The sequence below is a fragment of the Heterodontus francisci genome, chromosome 5 (genome assembly GCF_036365525.1).
Source record: "Heterodontus francisci isolate sHetFra1 chromosome 5, sHetFra1.hap1, whole genome shotgun sequence".
Classification (NCBI taxonomy): Eukaryota; Metazoa; Chordata; class Chondrichthyes; order Heterodontiformes; family Heterodontidae; genus Heterodontus; species Heterodontus francisci.
The window spans coordinates 68,177,387-68,204,835 of NC_090375.1; the positions used below are offsets into that span (position 1 = coordinate 68,177,387).

The 27,449-nt window shown below is 45.1% G+C and overlaps 1 protein-coding gene across 1 annotated transcript in view; it reads right to left on the reverse strand.

Annotated features, from left to right (window-relative positions):
• Positions 1–27,449, reverse strand: part of LOC137370259 (uncharacterized) — a 323,712-nt gene that overhangs the window by 34,726 nt on the left and 261,537 nt on the right. Inside the window, exons 37-40 of the mRNA XM_068032638.1 lie at positions 21,091–21,171; positions 20,851–20,967; positions 18,199–18,315; positions 17,991–18,095 (exon numbers count right to left, since the gene is read on the reverse strand). Of these exons, the coding sequence (XP_067888739.1) occupies positions 17,991–18,095; positions 18,199–18,315; positions 20,851–20,967; positions 21,091–21,171 (420 nt within the window). The remainder of the gene's footprint in view (positions 1–17,990; positions 18,096–18,198; positions 18,316–20,850; positions 20,968–21,090; positions 21,172–27,449) is intronic.

Here is a 27,449-nt window from a genome sequence, read left to right on the forward strand (position 1 = left end):
AGTCAGGGGAGTGCCAAGCATCTTTTGAGAGGCTGAAAGCCATTTTGATTAAAGAAGCAGTGTTGGCTGCTCAAAATTTCACTAAACCCTTCAAGGGAGCAATTGATGCTAATGTCCTAGGGGTCAGTGCAGTCCTGTTCCAAGACGATGAATCAGGTTTCGAAAGGCCAGTGGGATACTTTTCCAAAAATCTAAATCGACACCAAAAAATATATTCAACAGTCGTACCAGAAATACAGTGCACTCGGTCGTAACGTAAACTCCTCATAATTAAAAACAATTCTACTAAATATTCTCCAAACCTTTTTTGATCTAGTGTCAGTATCCCAAGTGTCTTGTCACAGCTATGATCCTTGGCATCATCATGGTAACCTAAGCTGTATGTGTTCTAGTGCTTGAATGCCTGTTGCATAATATGGTACCAAAAACAGTACTCTAATTGCAGTCCAATGAAAGTTTTGTACAAATTCATCATTCCTTCTTTATTCTTGTACACTATGTCTTTGTTTATAAAATACTAAATTCTATTGGCTTTTTTAAGGCTTTATCTCCCTGCGCTCAGACTTATATACTTAAACTACTGGGTTTCTGTTCATCCACACCTTTCAATGTCCTTTTATTAACCCTATATTTCCATTCATTGTTTTTCTCCCAAAGCATTTGACCTCACACTCATATCCAAATTAAATTGCACCTGCCACCTGTTTGCCCATTCTGTTAACCTGTCTGTCTTATGAAGTCTGTGATTTTCTTCACTGTTGTTTGCCAAACTCTCTACTTTTGCAGAATCAACAATTTTTAAAAATTCTTTCATGGGATGTAGGCATTTCTGGCAAGGTCAGCATTTGTTGCCCATCCCTAATTGCCTTTGAGCAGGTGGTGATGAGCTGCCTACTTCAACCACTGCAGTCCATCTGGTGCGGGTACGCCCAGAGTGCTGTTAGGGAGGGAGTTCCAAGATTTTGATCCAGCAACAGTAAATGAACAGTGATATATTTCCAAGTCAGGGATGGTGTGTGACTTGGAAGGGAACTTGCATGTGGTGGCCTTCCCATGCGTCTGCTGTCCTTGTCTTTCTAGGTGGAAGAGGTTGTGGGTTTGGAAGATGCTGTTGAAGAAGGCATGGTGAGTTGCTGCAGTACATCTTGTAGATGGTACATACTGTGCCACTGTGCGTCGGTGGTGGAGGGAATGAATGTTGAAGGTGGTGGATGGGGTGCCAATCAAGTGGGCTGCTTTGTCCTGGATGGTGTCAAGCTTACTCAGTGTAGTTGAAGCCGCACACATCCAGGTAAGTGGAGAGTATTCCATCATTGTGTGATTGTGTTCCTTATACTCAAGTCCAAATCATCTCGATACCAAGAGCACAAATGGACCCAGCACTGTTTGCTGGGCACAAAAGCACAAAAATTGCACTTCTAACTTTTCTCCAATCCAAACAATACCCATTTACACCAACTGTTTGTTTCCTGCTCATCAGCCAACTTTCTAACCATGCTGTTGCATTTCTTCTTACATCATATGCCTGAATTTTTGTCTTTTGTGAGAAACTTGATCGAATTCCTTAGTAAAAATCACTACAAAAATCATCTGCTGAACCACTTAGAAATACCACTACAAGTAGCCATTTTTTTAGCAAGTGTATTGGCATGCTGTCATGCATGGGATTATAAAGCACTTACTTTAAGGCTTCACCTGATGACTTCTGCTGACTGAAATGCTATTGTGGTCATGTTTGTCATTTTCTTGTGGTTGTTGCTGCCCTCCTTCTCCTACTTGCTCCATGGCTATGTCTCTTTGAAGGGCAAAGCTGTGCACTGCAAAGTTGTTCAGGACAAAGTAGGCTTTAAATAATCTTTTAGACATTTTTTTGGCTGTACTGCAGTGCTACCTTGATCTCTGCAGGCACCTGAATAACAAATTAAGGATGCAGGTAGTGTGCTTAAGACCCTGGTGGAAGGCTCTGTCACATAATACCTCACTTCAGGTCTTATCTTATGCAGTGGTGACATCAGCATTGAATGAAATGTATATCTTTGGTGATCCACGGCCATCCCTGTAGTTTTTGAGGCCTTTTACACAACGGGAACTGCTATAGGGTAAAAAAACAAATGCTAGGCTAGCAGCTCCAATAACGCACATCACATACATAATTCTGTTCTTATGGTTGTTGATCAGTTGCACACTCATGAATGGAAGCCCTGTTTGTTTGTGAATGAAGTAGCATTGGGGCAGAGGTACACGTCCCATTTGACTGCAAACATGTCATGCAATAACAAAAATATCTTGTCGTTATATAGCACCTTTATTGTAATAAAAACATCCCTGGAAGCGATATTAAATAAAACTTTATACAGAGCCACATAAAGAGATATTAGGACAGATGACAAAAAGCTTGGTCAAAGAAGTGATTTAAAAAGGAGAGAGGTCAAGAGATTTGGGGAGGGAATTCCAGAGCTCAGGGTCTAGGCAGCTGGATGAAAGGCCACCAATGGTAGACTGATGAAAATAAGGGATGCACAAGAGGCCTGAATTGGACAAGTATAAACATCTAAGTATAGTAGCACAGTAGAAGGTTACAGAGATAGGGAAGGGAAAGGCCATGGAGGGATTTGAACACAAAGAAAGATTTGCACTTATACCACACCTTTCACTGTTGTATTGGAGGACACACAGCAGCTAATTTGCGCACATAGAAACATAGAAAATAGGAGCAGGAGTAGGCCATTCGGCCCTTCGAGCCTGCTCCGCCATTCATTATGATCATGGCTGATCAGCCAACTCAGTAACCTGTTCTCGCTTTCGCCCCATACCCTTTGATCCCTTTAGACCCAAGAGCTATATCTAACTCCTTCTTGAAAACAAACAATGTTTTGGCCTCAACTGCTTTCTGTGGTAGTGAATTCCACAGGCTCACCACTCTCTGGGTGAAGAAATTTCTCCTCATCTCAGTCCTGAAAGGTTTACCCTGTATCCTTAGACTATGATCCCTGGTTCTGGACTCCCCCTCCATCAGGAACATCCTTCCTGCATCTACTCTGTCAAGTCCTGTTAGAATTTTATAGGTTTCTATGAGATTCCCCCCCCCTCACTCTTCTGAACTCCAGCGAATATAATCCTAACCAACTCAATCTTTCTTCATACGTCAGTCCCGCCATCCCAGGAATCAGTCTGGTAAGCCTTCGCTGCACTCACTCTATAGCAAGAACATCCTTTCTCAGATAAGGAGACCAAAACTGCACACAGTATTCCAGGTGTGGCCTTACCAAGGCCCCGTATAATTGCAGCAAGACATCCCTGCTTCTGTACTTGAATCCTCTCGCTATGAAGGCCAACATACCATTTGCCTTTTTTACTGCCTGTTGGACCTGCATGCTTACCTTCAGCGACTGGTGTATGAGAACACCCAGGTCTCGCTGCATGTTCCCCTCTCTCAGTTTATAGCCGTTCAGATAATAATCTGCTTTCCTGTTTTTGCTACTAAAGTGGATAACCTCACATTTATCCACATTATACTGCATCTGCCATGCATTAGCCCACTCACTCAACTTGTCCAAATCACCCTGAAGCCTCTCTGCATCCCTCCTCACAACTCACCCTCCCACCCAGTTTTGTGTCATCTGCAAATTTGGAGATATTACATTTAGTTCCCTCATCTAAATCATTAATGTATATTGTGAATAGCTGGGGTCCTAGCACTGATCCCTGCGGTACCCCACTAGTCACTGCCTGCCATTCGGAAAAAGACCCATTTATCTCTACTCTTTGTTTCCTGTCCACTAACCAATTCTCTATCCATCGCAATACACTACTCCCAATCCCATGCACTTTAATTTTACATGCTGATCTCTTATGTGGGACTTTGTCGAAAGCCTTCTGAAAGTCCAAATAAACCACATCCACTGGCTCCCCCTCATCAACTCTACTAGTTACATCGTTGAAGAAGTCTAGTAGATTTGTCAAGCATGATTTCCGTTTCGTAAATCCATGCTGACTCTGCCCGATTCTACCACTGTTCTCTAAGTGCTCAGCAAGCTCCCATAAACAGCAATGTGATAATGACCAGATAATCTGGCTTTGTAATGTTGATTGAGGGATAAATATTGGCCAGAACACCAGGGATAACTCCCCTGCTCTTCTTCAAAGTAATGCCATGGGATCTCTTACATCCATGCGAGAGGGCAGATGGGGCCTCAATTTAACATCTCATCCAAAAGACTACACCTCCGACAGTACAGCACTCCTTCAGTACTGCTCTGAGTGTCAGCCTTGATTTTTGTGTTCAAGTCTCTGGAATGAGTTTGGAACTTGTAACCTTCTGACTCAGAGGCGAGAGTGCTACCCACTGAACTGGAGCTGACACACAGATGAGAATTTTAAAATCGAGGTGTTGCAGGACCAGAGCCAATGTAGATCAGCGAGCACAGGGGTGATGGATTTATGGAGAGTGCAAGTTGAGGGGCCGACCAGGAGAGCAATAGAATTGTCTAGTGTGGAGATAACAAAGAATGAAAGTTTCAGCAGCAGATGAGTTCAGGCAGCAGCAGAGACAGGCGATTTTATGGAGGTGGAAGTATGCAATCTTGGTTCTGGGGAGGATTTGGGGTTGGTAGTATAGTTGTTATGCTACTGGACTAATAGTCCAGAGGGCTGGACCAATAACCTGGAAATGTGGGTTTAAATTGCAACATGACAGTTGGTGAATTTAAATTCAGTTAATTAAATAAATCTAGAATTTAAAAAAAGTTAATAGAGACCACACCAGACTGTTGCAAAAACACTACTAGTTCACAGATGTCCTTTAGGGAAGGATATCTGGTAACCTTACCAGATCTGGCCAATTGCAACTACAGAGCCATAGCAATGTGGTTGACTCTTAACTGGTCTAGCAAGCCATTCAGTTGTATCAAAACTGCTATGACAGACTGCAGCGATTGAACAAGGTGGTTCACCACCACCTTCTCAATGGGCAATAAATGCTGGCCTTGCCAGCGACATGCACATCCTGTTAATAAATAAATAAAACTTATCTCTGGGTCAAATAGGACACCGAGGGAGGAATTTTATGCAGTCTGCCACGGCGGATTTGGTGGCGTGTGGGGAGATATAATTAGATGGGAGGTGTCCTTTCGGATTCCCGACAGTGAAATATTTTTAAGGAATTAAGTTGTCAGCGAGTTTGTGGCGTTCCAGGGTTCCCCCAGCACAGTGGCGTATTGCAGATTTGCATTCATTTACATGCCATGAATACACATTACCTTATGCATAATTAGGATTTAGTCTTACCTGCCAGATTAACTGAACAACGAGCGTTATTCCCTTGTCACCCGGTTCACAAATATTTCAATGTGGCGTGTAACAGTTGGCTTTGTGCAGTTGAGTCTCAGCACTGTGCTCGTCTCTCTTTAACTCAGCCGCTAAACTAAAACCAGCATTGGGGCAGCATAGTGGCGTAGTGGTTAGCAGGGGCAGCACAGTGGCGTAGTGGTTAGCACTGCAGCCTCACAGCTCCAGCAACCCGGGTTCAGTTCTGCGTACTGCCTGTGTGGAGTTTGCAAGTTTTCCCTATGACCCGGTTTCCGCCGGGTGCTCTGATTTCCTCCCACCACCAAAGACTTGCAGGTTGATGGCTAAATTAGCCATTGTAAATTGCCCCTAGTGTAGGTAGGTGATATGGGATTAATGTAGGAAGTAATGTGGGGTTAGTATAAATGGGTGGTTAATGGTCAGCACAGACTTGGTGGGCCAAAGGGACTGTCTCTCTCTATGAATGGATGTTTGCCTCCAGGCTCAGCACCAGCAAGGGTGAATCAACTCAGGGGATGGTGGCGATAGCATGGGTGAGGAGGGCAGAGTCCAGGTGTGTAGTGGCTGATTTTGATGATGAGGCTGGCTGTGTGGGTTGATATGTTCCTGTCAGAAAACTAATGGTTATGAGAGGCCTAAAAGGATGGAGGATCGCTGTTGTCGCCGGAGGCCTGTGTGTCCACATCAGGGTACTGGCTGACAGAAGTTACGGTCAAAGTCTCGGGGGAAATTGTATATGGTGGGGGGAAGGTCGAAACTTAGGGCTGGGTATTCAAGGTCATCATAGGAAGGGGATTGGGAATCTCTAACTATCTCAAGGTTGATTCTTGGAGGTTCAAGGGTGAGAGTCAGCAGTTGGATGATAATGGGAGTAGGGACAGGGGAGAGGGATGGTATGTATAAATAGATGATGAGCCCATCCACAGTAATGGGGAGAGGTTCTATGCTAACAGGGGAAAAGATGAAGATTAAGTTTGGTGGGTCAAGGGTGATGGGGACAGGCTGGAAGGTGGCAGGAGGAGGTTGGAAGATGGGCAAACTTATCTGGTATTGCAGACACAATATTTTCTGGAAGAAGAATTCAAACCATGTGTCCAATCAAGGAATGCAAGGCGATAGGGAAGAGACAAATTATGGTGGGTGGGATCTCCTGCTGCATGCAAATGTAAGGCACATAACAGTGATCTGCTCATGATTTTCATGGTTCTGCTGAATGGCAGAAGGACAGTTTTACAACACTCTTCTCATCTCAAACCAATTTTTCTATGGTTCTCAACAATTGAAAAGCTGTAAAGACGAGTCTCATACATGTAATTTGTCCACTAACACACGAACAACTGCAGAAGGGGAGACTCATGAGGGACCTTGGTGATCAACGGATGATGCCTCAACGGGAGCAGCAGGCAGCACAAGAGGATGAGGCTGCTCAGAATGAAGCCATCCAGGAAAGGCATTAGTGAAGAGGGGCACTGGCATATCACTGCATCCTCAGGATGAGGACACATTACATTCAGATGTCAGACAGGCAATGCCAGAGAAGTATAAGGATGTGACTTGCAATCGTGACAGAAATGGTATGATCCTTCAGCATTACCTCCATCTGCTTCTTTTCGTTAGGAACCCCATGCCACTTACCCTCAAAGTTACTACTGCACTTAATTTCTTTGCTACCAGAGATCAATGGGTGACGTTTGTGGCATCTCACAGTCTGCGACCCACAGGTGCATCAAAGAGGTGACCACAACCCTTTTTTAATTTAATCTACTTATCTGTAGATGAGGACAGCCAGGCAGCAAAGTCTGTGGCATTCAGCTCCATCGCTGGCTTGCCGAGAGTGCAAAGGGTGTACTCATGTGGCCATTACAGCTCCCTGGGACCAGCTTGCTGTCTTGGTTAGTTGGAAAGGCTTCCACTCTTTAAACGTGCAACTGGTTTGTGACCACAGGAGAAGAATCATACATGCTTGCGCATTTTTCCCAGGGAACTGTCATGATTCCTACATTTTGAGGAACTCCCAGCTATGAGCAGTTTTCGAGGAACCAGCCGAAGTGGATGGATGGATCCTGGGTGACAAAGGGTTACCCCTTTTGTACATGGTTGATGACACAAGTACGTCGTCCCCAAAGCGCTGCTGAAGAGAGGTACAATGTCGCTCATGCATCCAACAGAGCCATCACTGAGCACACCATTGGCATACCGAAAATGCGATTCTGTTGCCTGGAGCAGTCTGGAGGAGCTCTTCAGTACATGCTACACAGGGTGTCACGAATAATCGTTGTCTGCTGTGCCTTGCACAACCTTGCAATTAGATGTGGCAACATTCTGCAGGCTGAGGAACAGGAGGAACACCAGTCCTTCTCAGATGAGGATGACTATGAAGAGGGGGAGGAAGAGGACAACAATGACAATGATGCTGTCATCGATATGAGGGCCATATGAGAGACATGCAAGGGACATCAGGGAGAACCTCATTTATGAATGTTTCAGCCAACAATAAGCCACATCATCAAGAAATGGTGGGAGGAGAAACAGAACAATTCCCCACAGAAATTCCCTTTTGCATGAGGTCTTATTATCTCTGCAATCTTAATGACGCGTGGCTGCACTTTCATTTCATTGGCTTTTGAAATCATTCATGGGCTAGAATGAATGCGACTACACACCACTGCAAGCAGCGTTAAGTTATGACAGTAGAAAACAAAAGTAAGGCATGACAGTATTGGAAAAAATTATCAATCATCAATAGGAAAGCATCCATCATTGAAGACTGAAGGCTAAAATTCCAATGAGATATGGACATTGGACATTTCCTGAGATGCTTTGCAAGCATCATTGCATTCCCGCCATAGGTCTCCAAAAAACTTCTTTGCATCAATTTGTAACCACGCAAAACATTACTGAGAGTGGATCAAATTTTGCAAGAAATAAACCTCTTTGCAATCGTGACAATTTGTACAGCACCCATGCCACCTTCATGATCAAATCTGTTTCAATTTCCTTTTTCACCCACTATGGCTAGGTGCTACACCAACATTAGCAGCTGAGGTGGAGGCAGTCTGCTCAGTGTGCTGCCCCGTTGCTGTGGATGACCGTGGTGGGCATCCTCCGGAAGAACGGGACCTTGATGGCTTCATCCTACAGCGGGAGTGCAGCCATGGTGCTTGAGTATCCCCTGTGTGCTTGCCTGCTGAAGGTAAAGTAAGTCAATGTCGGGGGGAGGATGAGATGCCGCTTTACCTGGGGATGTCCTAAAGCTTTTTTTTAAATTCATTCATGGGATGTGGGCATCGCTGGCTAGGCCAGCATTTATTGCCCAACCCTAATTGCCCTTGAGAAGGTGGTGGTGAGGTGCCTTCTTGAACTGCTGCAATCCATGTGAGGTAGGGACACCCACTGTGCTGTTAGGAAGGGGTTCCAGGATTTTGACCCAGTGATAGTGAAGGAACGGCGATATAGTTCCAAGTCAGAATGGTGTGTGACTTGGAGGGGAACTTGCAGGTGGTGGTGTTCCCATGTATTTGCTGCCCTTGTCTTTCTAGTTGGTAGTTTGGAAGGTGTTGTCAAAGGAGCCTTGGTGCGTTGCTGCAGTGCATCTTGTAGATGGTACACACTATTGTCACTGTGCATCGGTGGTGGAGGGAGTGAATGTTTGTTGATGGGGTGCCAATCAAGCGGGCTGCTTTGTCCTGGATGGTGTTGAGCTTCTTGAGTGTTGTTGGAGCTGCACCCATCCAGGGAAGTGCAGAGTATTCCATCACACTCCTGACTTGTGCCTTGTAGATGGTGGACAGGCTTTGGGGAGTCAGGAGGTGACCTACTTGCCACAGGATTCGTAGCCTCTGACCTACTCTTGTAGCCACGATATTTATATGGCTACTCCAGTTCAGTTTCTGGTGAATGGTAACCCCGAAAATGCTGATAGTGGGGGATTCAGCGATCGTATAGCCATTGCATGTCAAGGGGAGATGTTTAGATTCTCTCTTGTTGGAAATGATCATTGCCTGACACTTGTGTGGCACGAATGTTACTTGCCACTTATCAGCCGAAGTCTGGATATTGTCCAGGTCTTGCTACAATTCTACACAGACTGCTTCAGTATCTGAGGAATCGCGAATGGTGTTGAACATTGCGCAATCATCAGCGAACATCCCCACTTCTGACCTTATGATTGAAGGAAGATCATTGATGAAGCAGCTGAAGGTGGTTGGGCCTAGGACACTACCCTGAGGAACTCTTGCAGTGATGTCCTGGAGCTGAGATGATTGACCTTCAACAACCACAACCATCTTCCTTTGTGCTAGGTATGACTCCAACCAGCGGAGAGTTTTCCTCTAATTCCCATTGACTTCAGTTTTGCTAGGGCTCCTTGATGCCAAACTCGGTCAAATGCTGCCTTGATGTCCAGGGCAGTAACTCTCACCTCACCCCTTGAGTTCAGCTCTTTTGTCCATGTTTCAACCAAAGCTGTAATGAGGTAGGGAGCTGAGTGGCCCTGGTGGAACCCAAACTGAGTGTTGCTGAACAGGTTATTGCTAAGCTAGTGCCGCTTGATAGCCCTGTCGATGACACCTTCCATCACTTTACTGATGACTGAGAGAGGACTGATGGGGCGGTAATTGAACCAGGTTCCTTAGAGAGCACCTTCCAAACCCTTGACCTCTACCAACTAGAAGGACAAGGGAAACAAATACATGGGAACACCACCACCTGCAAGATCCCCTCCAAGTCACACACCATCCTGACTTGGAACTATATTGCCGTTCCTTCTCTGTCGCTGGGTCAAAATCCTGGAACTCCCTTCCAACAACACTGTGGGTGTACCTACCCCAAATGGACTGCAGCGGTTCAAGATGGCAGCTCACCACCACCTTCTCAAGGGCAATTAGGGATGGGCAATAACTGCTGACCTGGCCAGCGTCGCCCACATCCCATGAATGAATATTAAAAAAAAATTGGCCGGGTTGGACTTGTCCTGTTTTTTGTGTACAGGACATACCTGGATAATTTTCCACATTGTCGGGTAGATGCTGGTGTTGTAGCTGTACTGGAACAGCTTGGCTAGGGGCGCAGCAAGTTTTGGAGCACAGGTCTTCAGTACTATTGCCGGAATATTGTCAGGGCCCATAGCCTTTGCAGTATCCAGTGTCTTCAGTCGTTTCTTGATATCACATGGAGTGAATCGAATTGGCTGAAGTCTGGCATCTGTGATGCTGCGGAATTCAGGAAGAGGCCAAGATGGATCATCAACTCAGCACTTCTGGCTGAAGATTTTTGCAAATGCTTCAGCCTTATCTTTCACACTGAAGTGCTGGGCTCCCCCATCATTGAGGATGGGGATATTTGTGGAGCCACATCCTCCAGTTAATTGTTTAATTATCCACCACCATTCATGGCTGGATGTGGCAGGATTGCAGAGCTTAGATCTGATCCGTTGCTTATGGGATCGCTTAGCTCTGTCTATTGCATGCTGCTTATGCAATTTGGCACGCAAGTAGCTTCACCAGGTTGATATCTCATTTTGAGGTATGCCTGGTGCTGTTCCTGGCATGCCCTCCTGCACACATCATTGAACCAGGGTTGGTCCCCTGGCTTGATGGTAATGGTAGAGTGGGGGATATGCTGGGCCGTGAGGTTACAGATTGTAGTTGAGTACAATTCTGCTGCTGCTGATGGTCCACAGCGCCTTATGGATGCCTAGTTTGGCATTGCTCGATCTGTTAGAAATCTATTCCATTTAGTACGGTGGTAGTGCCACATAACACGATGGAGGGTATCCTCAAAGTGCAGGCAGGACTTCATCTCCACAAGGACTGTGCGGTGGTCACTCCTACCAATACTGTCATGGACAGATGCATCTGCAGCAGGCAGATTTGTGAGGATGAGGTCAAGTATGTTTTTCCCTCTTGTTGGCTCCCTCACCACCTGCCGCAGACCCACTCTAGCAGCTATGTCATAGAGTCATAGAGAGATACAGCACCGAAACAGGCCCTTCAGCCCACTGAGTCCGCCCCGACCATCAACCACCCATTTATACTAATCCTACATTAATCCCATTTTCCATCTCACATCCCCACCTTCCCTCAATTCTCCCACCACCTACCTACACTAGGGGCAATTTTTACAATGGCCAATTTAACCGATCCACCCGCAAGTCTTTGGCATGTGGGAGGAAATCGGTGCACCCGGAGGAAACCCACGAGGTCACAGGGAGAACTTGCAAACTCCACACAGACAGTACCCAGAACCAAACCTGGGTGCTGGAGCTGTGAGGCTGCGGTGCTAACCACTGTGCCACTTTAGGACTCAGCCAGCTTGGTCAGTAGTGGTGCTACCGAGCCTCTCTTGGTGATGGGCTTTGAAGTTCCCCACCCAGAGTACATTCTGTGTCCTTGCCACCCTCAGTGTTTTCTCCAAGTGGTGATCAACAAGGAGGAGAACTGATTCATCAGCTGAGGGAGGGAGGTAGATGGTAATCAGCAGGAGGTTCCCTTGCCCATGTTTGACCTGACACCATGAGACTTCATGAGATCCAGAGTCGATGTCGAGAACTCCTAGGGCAATTCCCTCCTGACTGGATACCACGGTGCCGCCACCTCTGCTGAGTCTGTCCTGCCGGTGGGACAGGACAAACCAAGGGATGGTGATGGCAGTGTCTGGGACATTGTCAGTAAGGTATGATTCCGTAAGTATGACTAAGTCAGGCTGTTGCTTGACTAGTCTATGGGACAGCTCTCCCAACTTTGGCACAAGCCCCCAGATGTTAGTAAGGAGAACTTTGCAGGGTCGACTGGGCTGGGTTTGCTGTTGTCGTTTCTGGTGCCTAGGTCGATGCCGGATGGTCCGTCTGGTTTCATTTTGCTGTATTGACTTCATAGCAGTTAGATACAACATAGTGCCTTGCTGTGGGTCTGGAGTCACATGTAGGCCAGATCAGGTAAGGACAGCAGATTTCCTTCCCTAAAGGACATAAGTGAACCAGATGGGTTTTTAAAACAATCGACAATGGTTTCATAACCATCATTAGACTAGTTTTAATTCCAGATTTATTAATTGAATTCAAATTCCAACTTCTGCTGTGGTGGGATTGGAACCCATGTCCCCAGAGGACCAGCCTGGACCACTGGATTACTAGTCCAGTGACATTACCACTACGCCACTGCCTCCTCCTCCATCTGTGCACACGATGGCACCTGCCTGTCTTCCTGAGAGGAAGGAGCATCTGAAGGGAGGTCCAGGTTCAAAGAACAAAGAACAAAGAACAGTACAGCACAGGAACAGGCCATTCGGCCCTCCAAGCCTGCGCCGATCTTGATGCCTGCCTAACCTAAAACCTTCTGCACTTCCGGGGACCGTATCCCACTATTCGCATCCTATTCATGTATTTGTCAAGATGCCTCTTAAACGTCGCTATCGTACCTGCTTCCACCACCTCCCCTGGCAGCAAGTTCCAGGCACTCACCACCCTCTGTGTAAAGAATTTGCCTCGCACATCCCCTCTAAACTTTGCCCCTCTCATCTTAAACCTATGTCCCCTAGTAACTGACTCTTCCACCCAGGGAAAAAGCTTCTGACTATCCACTCTGTCCATGCCACTCATAACTTTGTAAACCTCTATCATGTCGCCCCTCCACCTCCGTCGTTCCAGTGAAAATAATCCGAGTTTATCCAAACTCTTCTCATAGCTAATGCCCTCCAGACCAGGCAATATCCTGGTAAACCTCTTCTGTACCCTCTCCAAAGCCTCCATGTCCTTCTGGTAGTGTGGCGACCAGAATTGCATGCAATATTCTAAGTGTGGCCTAACTAAGGTTCTGTACAGCTGCAGCATGACTTGCCAATTTTTATACTCTATGCCCCGACCGATGAAGGCAAGCATGCTGTATGCCTTCTTGACTACCTTATCCACCTGCGTTGCCACTTTCAGTGACCTGTGGACCTGTACGCCCAGATCTCTCTGCCTGTCAATACTCCTAAGGGTTCTGCCATTTACTGTATACTTTCCACCTGCATTCGACCTTCCAAAATGCATTACCTCACATTTGTCCGGATTAAACTCCATCTGCCATTTCTCCGCCCAAGTCTCCAACCAATCCATATACTGCTGTATCCTCTGACAATCCTCATCACTGTCCGCAACTCCTCCAACCTTTGTGTCGTCCGCAAACTTACTAATCAGACCAGCTACATTTTCCTCCAAATCATTTATATATACTGCAAAAAGCAAAGGTCCCTGCACTGATCCCTGCGGAACACCACTAGTCATATCCCTCCATTCAGAAAAGCACCCTTCCACTGCTACCCTTTCGCATAGACTCTGCTGCATGGAGACCACGGCAACAGCGATGGCGTGCAGGTCAGATCGCATATGGCTCGAGTGGTCAACCAAATTCGCCATGGAGCTCGCCAGACTCACTACTGAGGAAGCCATATGCTCAATGCCTGGAACATGGCAGACGACATGGATTGCATGGACTCCTCCACGACACACGCTAAGGCACGCATGACCTGAGGCATTTTCCACATGGCTTTGCTGCACATCCAGCAGACTTCTCCTGACAACAGAGGATCATCATGAGCATGGGGCTGAGCAGGGGCCTGGTCCCCAGCAGTCTTCCGATTGTCAGGAGACCCAGCAGGCACATGCTCCCTCATCTGCTGGGAAGTGTCTGTGTTGTGCACATCAGATTGTGACCCAGATTCTAATCTTAACCCTTCCCATGGACCGTGTGGATGTATCTGCGCTGGCGGAGGTAGAAGATGAGGCAGGTGACGGTGCACCTCTGGGGCACTGCCTTCTTCTTGCTCACCAGAGAAGGATTCTTGGGCCAAATAGCATTCTGATACTTGAGTGCGGGCACCAGCAGTGGGGAGACAAACAGAGGCATTTTAAGCATGTGCTTTACATGAGTTCACACATTTCCTTCAGTTTCCCCATATGGCTGCAAGAGCAGAGGTGACACTTCATCCTTATGCCTTGTGGCTCCTGCTTTGCCGTCTCCGCTCGCCCTGCCTCCCTCCTCTCTCGCGATCTCAGAGACCTCCTCCTTAGCCGTGGTCAACAGCTTGATGTCAGGGATCCCTCCTACCATCTTAATACACTCACGCTGGTTGTGGCTTCATTTATCCTGCGACAGACAATGCAGATTTAATGACATCGCAAATGATGCATCACAACCATTGCACACATGCATCAAAATCACTCATTCTGCATTGGCTTTCGCATGACACATCCAATCACATAAACAATGTGAAACTTCATCTTGACGCAACATCATTTAGTGAATGGCACCAAGGCTGCTCACGCATTCCACTGCATTCCTTGTGTCCCCTCTGCCTTAAAGACATGGAGCAATGGAAGAATTCAATGGAGCAGCTTCGCCACGACCATTGCTGATCTGAGCAAGTCATTGATTCGCTTGCGGAACTGCATTCATGTTCTAAGAGTTACCCCATGGTTCGTGACCTCCTCCGCCACCTCCATCCAGCCATCTTGGTCTGGCGGGAGGGTCTTCACACTCCATCTGCAGGGAAGAGGATCTCCCCCGCCTTTCCCTGATGGCTTGGAGGAGAACCTGCAGGGAGGCAGCACTGAACCTTGGGGCAGGACATTGACTGCTGGTTGCCATGTCATTCACTTTGGTTGCAGGGAAAATAAATGGTACGAAGTTGGTGGTGACTTTCATAAAATAAGGGAGGCAAAAACATTTCGATTTAAGTGAAAGCTTCAATTTAAGTTATTCTGAAGATACTTACATGAAAAGACTGCTATCCTTGAGGCTGCAAGCACAGAATGTTTCATATCTGTGGTGATCGTGGTACTTGGGGCAGTGACAGCAGGTTCCACCAATGAAAGGCCGCCCCCACCACATGATCCCATGTGTTCCCCGTGCTCATCGCTGCATGACTAATTTAAATATAAAATCGCGTGGGAAACAGGATTTGCAGTGGGAGCAGAGGGTACAACAACTTCCGGCCCTACCATTGGGAACTTGTAAGATTCCACCCTGAGGTTGCGAACAGTCCGGTTCAACCTCAGAGCGTTGCCAGGGTGAGGGACAGAATTAGCATCTAGGGAATGGAGTTCTGGCTTTGATCTTCCCAATATTAAATTGGAGGAAATTTCTGCTCATCCAATACTGGATGTTGGATAAGCAAAGTAATAAGTCAGAGGCAGTGGAAGGATTGAGGAAAATGGTAGTGAAGTAGAGTTGGGTGTCATCAGCTGACATTGGAGCCTGGATATTTACTGGGGCCATTTATGTAGGCGGGAGGGGGTGTGGGGGAGGGGGAAGGGAAACCCAGACTTTAAACTCCAGCGTACATCTTTTGGCTCTCAGTAGTTCCCCATCCAGAAGTTGGCCTGATTGACAGGCTTGGCTTTCAGTTGAGCGGGGAGCACTCCAGAGCAGGCCATACAGACCAGACAGATCTGATCCATAACCCCAGGGTGGGGTGTCTGATCCCAGGTGGAGGGGGTGGGCGGTTTTGTTCCCTGATGCCTAGGGTCTTTTTATGGGATGGAGACTGATGGAGCAGAGCTTGGGAGGCCAAAGGAAGCACTCCTCTACTCCTGTTCCACAGGCTAGGCTGTAGGGCCACTTACCTTCTCTCCAAAGCTGTCCTTGCCTTGCTTCAGCTGTTGTGTTTCCAGAGGTCTGGGAAACATGGTCATCCACTCTAAAACCTGTAAAGCAGATTAAATCAGAGGCTGCCAGCCTCACTAACATATTTAAAATGCCAACCCATCACCTGGGAGCAGGTTGGCAGCCTGCCCCTTGTCCCACCTTGGTGAACCTAGAAGGTCAGGGAGGGTTAGATCTGACTTCCCAACGAGCTCGGAATTTTTCCCAATTTAACCCTCCACCTGCACCCATGTTAATATTGCTTCATGTTTTTGGATGGTGTCATTCTGCAGAAGATAGTAGGAGGGGCCCAAGCATAAATCTTAGGGGGGTTGAAGGAGGTAACCATGCAGGAGTGGGAAAAGAAGTCATTGCAAGAGAATGTCTTACTATGACTGGATAGATAGGAATGGAACTAGATGAGGAAAGTCCCACCCTGCTGGACAACAGAGGAGAGGCATTGGTGTGCTCAACAACGTCAAAAACTGCAGATATATCAAGAAGGATGAAAATGGATCATTCACCATGGCCAGTTACGTAGGATGTTGTTTGTGACTTTGATAAGGTCCATTTCAGTCCTGTCATGGGGAGGAAACCTGATTGGAGAGATTCAAAATGGAATTGCAGGCAAGAATGGGCACGGAGTTTGGAGGCGCCAACATGTTCAAGGACTTGGGAGAGGAGGAGAGCCAAGTTGGAAATGGTGCGGTAGTTTGCAAGGACAGAGGGGCCAAGGATGGATTTTCTGAGAGGGGTGGTGGTGATGACAGCATATCTGAAATGGAGGGGGGGAACATTACCTGGACACAGGAAACCGTTAACAATATCAGCTAACATGGGGACCAGGAAGTAAAGATGGATGGCCAGTAGTTTGGTGGGAATAGGGTCAAGGGAGCAGGAGGTGGGACTCATGGACAAGATTGGCTTAGACAGGGCATGAGTGGAGTTAGGAGAGGAACTAGAGAAAGATGTGAGTTCAGGGCGAGGACAGATGAATACCTTGCAGGAAGTTTGGTTGGTGGGCTAGGGGAAGGGAGGGAAGTGCAGAGGCAGCTGAACAATGATCTCAATCCTAGTGAGAGAGAAGTCATTGAGTTCCTCATACTTGTTGTACTCCTGCTACACAACAGAAGTGGATACTTTTCAAAGGCAAACCTATTGATTCACCGTCCATGACACCAAACCTATTGATTCATTGTCCATGATACATTGTATCAATGAAATGCATGATGCAAGTATGCCATGAGGGGAGATGTGAAAGAAATCTCATGAAATCACAGGAGCTTGCTGCATAAAATTTCAATGCACCTGTAACCTTCACAGCCTGTCCTGGAAGTTTTCTAGTCTGGCAGCAGGAGTGTGGGTAGTCTTGCTATTGTCATCTTCAGGAATACTGTTGGTTCCAGACAAGTGCAGATACAAGAACCTAATCGTGTACACACAGATGGATGGATTCAAAAGGAATGTCCAAGTTGAAAAAACACCCCCTGGTGTGTATTCTATAATTCTGCTGCTCCAAGGTTTCTCCATAGGGATCCCCATATCTCCTTGTCAGTCATACACCGTTTATTGGGCAAAATGGTTCAGATGACATGTACAGTACAGATTTACGAAGCTATCAGGAAAGCTCTAAAAATATTCCCTATCTTCCTTTGTCCGAACACATCAATATAGCAGAGAAACAGTGACTTAAACAGAAATATAAAATTTAACTTCAATAGCAAGAATCTAATTCAAGTGTCTTCTTTGCAGCTCCCAGCTTTTCTGGGTAGTTAGCCTATGGAGCATTGTTCAGATGTTTAACTTGCGTCATGGTGATCTCCACTCATTGCATCGAATATGGAGTTTTAATGAGCAGAGCATATAATTTTCCAAATCTAGTAACTTTCATGAATATATGAAATATAAGAATGTAATAATCAGGATTCTGTTTAGACATAAGAGTCAGTGGTTGAGATAAATTACTTTGTTATGACAACTAGTATAAACATATCGCTTTAAAGTGCTAATGGAGTACACTGTTACCACTTTCAAAATGGACAAAATTGATAGAATACTTACATGATCAATGAATGAACCGAGAAATTTATTTGTGGTATTATAAGCCTTCACTCTATGTTCAAAAGAGTCACCAGAACTATTCAACAGCTGGCCAGATACACTTGACTGTAATATTGGTAAAAAAAAATTTAGGAATAAAGCATTTAAAATATTCTCTAAATCATATTTCAGAAATCTCTGAAGGTAATAAATTAATTGGTACTCAGACCCAATGTAACGGCTCTCGAATCTTGTCATATTGTTCTCTGATCTTGCTTGTGATGGATATCTGAAATGTCTCAATTTCTGTGTTGGGAATTAAGCCTCTTTGAGCACACAGGTTTTCCTATGAAGGAATAATTATTTGGCGATCAGAATGACCACATTTAAAATTGATAGAGTGCACTTAATAATTATAACTTCCAAGAACTATAGAACAAATAAAAGTCATAAAAGTTCTATACCCTTGACATTCATAACAAAACATAAGAGGGCTGATATTTCTGAGTATATGCTTATGGCAGAAAGCCTTACCTACTGACCACACATATTGGCAGGTTGCAGTAGTGTGCCCTTAGTTTCCCATATTCATGGTCAGTAGGCGTGTACTCAGAAAATTGGCCATAAAAATTATTGATGTGACTTTGTTATAAGTAAGCATTGAAGAATCACTTCAAAATATGCAAAGTTATGGCAAAACTTCTAGGATACAGCCTCTGCTTGACATAAAAAACTTTAAATGCCCATAACAACATCAATTTGCATTTACATAGCACCGTTATCATAATAAAACGTCCAAAGACGCTTCACAGAGGTATTCTGAAATAAAATATGACACCGAGCCACATAAGGAGAACTAAGGGCAGATGACCAAAAGCTTGGTCAAAGGGGGAGCTTTTAAGGAGTGTCTTAAATGAGGGGAGTGAAGTAGAGAAGAAGAGAGTTTCAGGAAGGGAATTGTTGGGTGTAGGGCTTAGGCAGCTGAAGGCACAGCCACTAATGGTGCAAGAATTAAAATCGAGGATGCTCAAGAGGCCAGAATTGGAAGACAGCATATATCTCAGAGGGTTGTGGGCTGGAGGAGCTTACAAAGAGAGGGAGGGGCCAGGCCATGGAGGGATTTGAAAACAAGGATGAAAATCTAGGCGTTGCTTAACCAGGAGCCAGTGTAAGTCAGTGAGCACAGGGATGATAGGTGTATGGGTTTTAGTGTGAATTAGGATAGGGACAGCAGAGTTTTGGATGGCCTCAAGTTTACAGAGAGTAGAATGTGGGAGGCCGGCCAGCAGTTTATTAGAGTAGTCAAGTCTGGAGGTAGCAAAGGCATGGATGAGGGTTTCAACAGCTGATGAGCTGAGGCAGGGGCCAAGCTGGGCAACGTTACAGAGGTGGAAATATGCGGTCTTAGTCACGGCATGGATATGTAGTTGAAAGCTCAACTTGGGGTCAAAGGTAACACTGAGGTTGCAAACAATGTATTTCGGCCTCAGACGGTTGCCAGGGAGGGGGATGGAGTCGGTGGCTAGGGAGTGGAGTTTATGGCAACGACCCAAGACAATGTGCTGAAATTTATGTTGTCGCTGCACAATGGCAGCCCGCAAGCGAGGGCCGCACTTCATGGAGCCGCTGCGATATTAAACGCAGCGGCTCATTTAAATGGCCAAGGCGGACCGCAGGCACTGACGCAATTTTTAAAGGGCTTCGAGCCCTAACTAGCAATTTAAATATTTAAAGGAATACTGATTTTAAAAAATTAAATAAAGTGATCCTGACCCTCTCCCACCCCCCCAATAAGCATAGAATGAATTACCTGCTCTCTCCACCACCCCTCCAAAACACTTATCTTGTGCTCCTGACCATCCCCCCTCAACGTCCATCAACTTTAAACTTTACCCCTTCCCTCCACTCCCTATCCCAATGAAATTACTCGCACGCCGTTCTTACCTGCACCCCACTCCTCACCAGTGTTCCGCCTCAGATCCCTGGATGGGGATCTGAAGGCGATGGGAGTGCCGGCCACTGTCACCAATATTGCTCCTGGATGGACGGCGGGAGCGGGTAAGTAATCAATTTGTTTATTTAAATAAATTTACATATGTAAATTTTGTTCCCGCCGCTGAGCGGCAGGAGGCTGTCACGAGGCCTTGCCGCCACTTGCAATATCGGGCTGGGCCTTCTCGGCATCGAGGTCAGTGGCGGGCCTCTGCCAGAGGCATTTTCCAGCCCCCCCTGCCACGACCCCCGACATCGGAGGGCTGTAAAATTCAGCCCAATGGCTTCTGTCTTCCCAATATTCAATTGGAGCAAATTTCTGCTCATCCCATATTCTTGTTTGTGCTGGGTTAGGGAGTAATATAGCATTCAGGAAAGCACCTTGAACAATCACATCTGAATTTTGTCAACTGGAGGTTCTATTCTATGAACAGTACAAATGTATAATTATAATAACGCAGATAGCATATTACATACCAGATATTCCATGAGTTTAAAGGAAACAGAAATTTATTCTTGAGAGATACAGTAACTTGAAAGTAGAAAAGCTTTGCAAAGAAAAGTGCTCAATATGAATTCCATCAAATAGGTACATTTGAAGCTCTTTATAAAATGAAAAAAATAATGGATTATAAATTGAAAAAAAGGACTCATTTAGCTCTAAATAAATATGTGAAATAAACTTAACGACAAATGCTGGAGTACACAGCAGGCTTCTTCCCCTCTGAAAGAGAAAAGGTAGTTTAGTATTTCAGAAAGAGTCCTTTCTTCAGCTAAAACAATCACTTTTTCATTTTCAGATACAGGCAGACCTGTTGTCTATTTCCAGCATTTTTTGCTTTTACTTCTGCTGTATATATGTTGAGCATTGTGCAATAAGTTATTGTACCGCTTCTCTCTTTAAATTAAGGTTCATTTCTTCCATGTTGGTGTCTGCATGACCATGCACAGACCTCCCATGGATGTAATATCCAAAGCATCTGTGTGACAAAATGATAACGGATATCTAAAAAATAAAAATGCAGAACAAGAATAAATAGCTACTTTGATTTTGTGAAAACAATATTGAAAGAATTGGTAACATTTCTTCAAAAGAAAGAGAAGTTAAATATTACAGTATAATACTCACATTACTTATTGAGCAAACATCAATAAACTGATTTATTCTGTCTTCCACAAATCGTTCATAAATACCCATGCGGAAAATTATCTACAAATGCACACATGTTTAACCATTTAAAACTACATTTCAAAATGATTAAAAATTACTATTCTTCATTTTCACATATTAACAAACTGATACCTTACTTAATGGAAATTTCAGAAATTCTTAGTACCAAAACACTTGAAGAGAGATAATTTTATACTTGAACATTTATAAAAATTATGATTAACTTTAATGTAGTTTATTGCTATTGATTTTAAATAGATTTATTTAAATGATATGGGTGGGAGGAGATATTGAGCGAGAGAGTTTGCAGAGCCTTCAGGGGAGGTGGTGGCATAGTGGTAATGTCACTGAACTAGCAATCCAGAGGCCCCGGCTAATGCTCTGGGGACAGGAGTTCAAATTCCACCATGACAGCTGGTGGAATTTAAATTCAATTAATAAATCTGGATTTTAAAAAAAAGCTAGTCTCAGTGACGGTGACCACAAAACCATTGTTAAGTGTTGTAAAAACCCATTTGGATCACCAATGTCCTTCAGGGAAGGAAATCTCCCGTTCTTACCTGGTCTGGCCTACATGTGACTCCTGACTCACAGCTATGACTCTTAAATGACCTCTGAAATGGCGTAGCAAGCCACTTAGTCATACCAAACTGCGAGAGAAAAGTCTAAAAGGTGCTGAAAGGCCTATTCATGCTCCTAATTCATATGTTTGTATGTCTTCATGGACTTCCAAAAGGCATTTTATACAGTTCCCCTCAAAAGACGTGAGCAATGTTCTAGCTCATGGAATAAAAGGGACAGTAGCAACATGGATACGAAATTAGCTGAGTGATAGAGAGATAGGTTAATGGATGTTTTCCAGTCTGGAGGAAGGTTTGCAGTGGAGTTCCCCAGGGGTCAGTGTTGGGACCCTTGTTCTTCCTGATACATATTAATGACCTAGACCCTGATGTACACGGCACACCTTCAAAATTTTCGGATGATATGAAATTTGGAAGCATTGTGAACTGTGAGGAGGATAATGCAGAACTTCAAAAGGACATAGAGAAGTTGGTGAAATGGGGGGACAAGTGCAGATGAAGTTCAATGCGGAGAAGTGTGAAGTAATTCATTTTGGTAGGAAGAACACGGACAGACAATATAAAATAAAGGATATAACTCTAAAGGGGGTGCAGGAGCAGAGGGACATGGGCGTATATGTGCATAATTCATTGAAGCTGGCAGGACAGGTTGAGAGAACAGTTAATAAAGCATACTGTCATGCCCAGTAATAGCACGTCCTATTCATAACATTAAACATGTATAAACATGGACCATATTCAACATAGAATCTTCTGGAACTGAATTTTCAATTTTTTAAATGAACCACACTGGACATTAAAAGGCTACTTAAGATGGTTGCCGATTGTCAGGTGACTTTTGCAATTTTGGCCCAGACTCGGAAGTATCTCAAGCCTCTGGAAAGTTCCTAATTGAATGACCATGGGTGGAGTGCCTCCCTTGAATGGTCATATAAAGACAAAACCATTTGTGGAATTCACTCTTCCTATTGTTTGAGGTCTGACCCTAAATTTAATATCTATGGACTCCTAGACTCACTATCTCTGGGCTCAAAACTTAACAAAGAGAGCTGTAAGAAAACAGTTAAGTCATAAGTAGGTGCAAATGACCACCATCCATTCGCGCTGTGTAGCAATGGCTTCGACCTTCAAATCATTCCGGGTGGACAATCGAAGTATTGATCAGGTGACCACCTGACTGAAACTAATCACAAATAACAAATCTTATTACTCCAAGCACTAGGGAGAAAATAGTGAGTCTGCAAACAACAGCTGGAGAGACAGCAACAAAGGCAGAACACCTGTGCCTTAAATCTAGAGACTACAACATCTTCAAGTCTCGAAGCCTGCTGCTTTACAATTCCACCAGTACAGAAAACTGACCTCCTGGTAATGACACTATAAGCAACTAACTTTGTGACCTGCTGAAAATCCACCTCTTCGAGAGAATCCTACTATGACTTTGATATACGACTCTGGCTATCGAATCCACCGAACTACACTTCAGGAGTGAAAGAGCCTTCTTCACCGGGCCCGCAACGCATGCCTTTTCCCCAGGGTGAACCAAAATCATGTGACTTACGAACCTATTCCTTTGCTTGTAATTTGTAAAAGTGCACTATCCTCTTTAACAGTTCTCTTTCTCAATTGTGTGTTCGTGTGAGTGGTGTGAGTGATGTGGCATTAGACTTTCAGAATGAACATGTGAATAAAGAAAAATAATCCTCTTTATTTAAACCCATGAAAAGCTTGCTCCTGGTTATTCAAATTGGCCATACACTCAGGCGTTAAGAAACACACACATCTTCCTTGTCAAAAACCCACTGACTACGCCTTGTAAAGGGAAGGGAACTGGGGTTTCAATTCTCTCTCAATTCTGTCTGTAATAGAATTAGGGTCTGCAGCAGGATCTGAACCAATTGGACTTAAACAAGCTGAATCTGATATTAAAAGGATAAATTGGAAGCGACAGGGAGAAGTTCAATAACTGAAATTGTTTCTTTAAAAAAGGACTACAGCAGCAGGCTTTGCATGTGTTAACAATAGAAAATAATGTGAAATAATTCTTAGAACAGGAGGATTTAACTTGGCATAAGTTAGCTACTTTAGCTCAGAGCATTAACTGGCCAGGTGGAACTTAGTGTGAGAAAAAGGGCAAGGAGACCCGAGATGCTAAAAATGCTGGCTGAGCATTTTTCCCTCACCGCAGAACTGGAACAGGCAGAAGATATAAAACCTGAAACAGACCAGTGTGGCAGAAACCACACCTGCCAAATGGAAACATAATAATTTCATCATATGGAACACTATTTGAACGCTTACTGGACATTGAAAATAACTTGTTTAAAGACCACAGAGCAGTGGCTGAAAACATGGCTGCACCTTGGCAGACTGAGAGACAGTTGCATAGAGAGACAATGGAAGTACTCCCTGATTCAATTAGCCAGATGGGTTTTGTCAATAGTGATAATCAAAAGACATTGAGAGTCATTGTCTGTGTAAGAGCCAGCATTTCACCCCCCTCCCAGGCCGCCAACCCCCCCTGCCCCACTGAGTGTGTCTGGTAAGCTTTGAAGAATCAACGGACCTCACAGGTGATGTTGTCTCAAACAAACAGCTAGTCACATGACTAACCTGCTGGCTTACCTGGGAATTGATTGAATTGTGCACACAGCAAATTTTTGGCAGACTGCATTTTGAAGACCAAAGAGAAGCAAGGACTCTCTCTCGCTCTCTGTCTCTCTCTCACGCAAAGTTCTGGGGAACCAAGGAAATAACATAAGCCTCAAGACAGAAGACCCTGCAGCCTTCTGGTACCAGGAAAACATGTTTGAAAGTGTGCACTGGGCTCCAACGAGAACTGCAAGACTTAACTTCAATCAAAGACTTTACATCCAACCCAACACCAGTAACTGAATTCCATCTACTACTTCAAACCTTCCCCCCTTTAATTCTTTCTCCTCTTCTGTATCTATTTGTGTGTGTGTTTATTGTGCATGCATGCTAGCGTGGCCGTGTTGCGTATTTTTAATAGTTTTAACGGAGTTAGAGTTTTAAGGTTAATAAGCTTATACCTTTCTGGTTTAAACCTGAGAAAACCTGTCTGGTTGATTCCTTTACAATTACAATTAGAAAGTAGTGAGCGGAGAGGAAGCTAAAAACATTGTGTTTTTAAAAGTTAAGCCCTGTTACGGCCAAACAAGGAAAAGGCCGCGGGGGAGCCCTGGACCTCTTCCTCACCTGGTTGTAACAGAAATTCGGGGGCTAGCATCCAAGATTGGACCCACAGACAAATGAGAAATTGGAAGTGGGAAATCAACTTGATCCTAACCAAAAAGAGAAAAGATTTCAATACAGGCTTTCTTGTAGTGGTGCGTGCTAGAATATTAACATGTCCACAATCAAAGACAGTACACTCCCAAGTTGGGGTGAAGTAACTTGGGATAAGTTAAAAGCACTGTCTATGGAAGAGTTGAGGAATATGGCTGAGCATTGTGGGATGACATTCTGTGCCAAGGCCAGGAAATCAGAACTCCTAAGACTAGTGGCCAACCATTTTTCCCTCAAACCTGAAGAAGCAGAGACAGGGTCAGAAATAGACTCTGACAGGGTATTGCTAGCAAAGATACAATTGGAACAGAGGAAACTTGAATTAGAAGACAGAGTAAGAGAGAGAGAAAGGGAGAAACAGGAGAAAGAAAAAGAAAGACAGGAGAGAGAGCGAGAAAGAAATTTCCAGAAGGAACAGAAGGAAAGAGAGCTGAGGCAGCTTGAGTTAACTGGAAAGTAATCCCAGTGAAAGCACGGAAAATACAAGTGGTGCGGGACTGTGTACTGAATTTTTAATATTTCCCAACTGATTCCAAAATTCAATGAGGCAGACATGGAAGCATTTTCTGTATCCTTTGAGAAACTTGCAAGGCAGTTAAAATGGCCGGCTGAGAGTTGGACTCTTCTGCTGCAAAGTAAGATAACCGGAAAAGCCCATGAGGTTTATTCCCTGTTGCCAGATAAGAGTTCATCAAAGTATGAACTGACAAAAAATGCTATACTCGGGGCCTACTGGAAGTCTACCGCCAAAAGTTCCGAACCCTCAAGAAACAGACTGATCAAACTTACTTAGAGTTTGAGAGAAGTAAGCAGCTGGTTTTTGACCAGTGATTGAGGGCTCTTAAAGTGCAGCCCAGCTATGAAAACCTCAGAGAGGTGATTTTGCTGGAGGAATTTAAAAACTCTTGTCCCCCCCCTCCATAAAGACCCATGTGGAGGAACAAAAAGTACATAGAGCGAGGCAAGCCTCATTTCTGTCTGATGAGTTTGCTCTAATATACAAGTTGGTTCCCCAAGGGAAAACCTTTCCTAGTCACCCCCACAAATACAAAAAGGACAAAGGGTGGGAAGGTGATAGGAGCCCAAGCAGACCTGGGAGAAAGAAAAGCAGGACACGCAGGGGACCCTCCTCCAGCCAAAAAGGATAGTGCTGTAAGTAGGAGTGAGACCCAGAAACCTGTGTGTCTCCATTGTAATAAAGCAGGTCATCTGAGAGCTGACTGCTGGAAACTATGGGGAAAGCCTGTAGGGTTAATCAGGGCACACTCGCTCAGTGAAGGGGAAGGGACCTTGATGGAAAACACAGCTGAACAAGCTGTGGCTTTAACTGCAGCAATAGTAAGACCCAGAAAACATACTGCTGCGGGTGCAGGAGTATTTAATAGGATTCCTGAAGGTTATCAGGATTTTGTGTCCAAAGGGAGAGTAACCCCATACCCCTCGAGTGGGGCAAGCAAGCCCGTAATAATCCTCAGAGACGCAGGGGCCACTGGATCCCTTTTACTGGGAAAAGGCCTGACCTTTCCCCCAGAGAGTGCAGTATATACCAGAGTTATAGTAAATGGTATTGGAGGGCAGTGTACACCCGTACCTTTACACTGAGTGCACTTGGAGTGCAACCTAGTTTCGGGACTGGTGACCGTAGGGATTGTCCCTAGTTTGTCTGTGGACCGGGTTGACCTGCTCCTAGGTAATGATCAGGTGGGAGCAAAGGTGGTAGCTTCCCTAGTACTGAAAGACAGACTGAAGGAGGTCAGAGAGACAGGGCAGCGGCAGGAGACGGTCCCCTGCAGTTTCCCTCAATGTGTAGTGAATTGGGCCATGACCAAACCAGCTCCTCCAGAGGAGACTGAATTGGCACTGCAGGCAAATGACCATTAGGTCTGTCTGTCCAAGATTTTCTTTGGAAAGTTAGAGGACCCAGGTAATGGATTAACTGGATCTTCCCTAGCTGAGGCTCAGCGAGCCGACCTAGTACTGAGAGAGGTAGCACAGGCTGCCCAGACTGAAAGTGAAACAGAGGGAGTCCCTGATTGCTACTATTTTAAAAATGAGGTACTGATTAGGAAGTGGAGTTCTCCTCACAGACCTGAGGGCAAAGAGTGGACAGCGTTTCAACCAGTTAGTGGTGCCACAAAGGTACTGGAGAGAAATATTAATAATGGCCCATGGGATTATAGTGGCTGTACATGTCAGTATATGAAAAGCCATGGCCCGCATAAAACAGCAGTTTGACTGACCAAAATTCCACAAAGATGTGGTGGAGTACTGTAGGAGTTGCCACATGTGCCAGGTTGAGGGCAAACCCCAACCGGCGGTGAAATCTGCACCCCTCATTCCTGTATCGGTTTTTGGGAAATCCTCCAGCAGAGGGCTGGTGAATTGTGAGGGACCCCTGCCGAGAACAAAAGGGACAGACAGGCACAG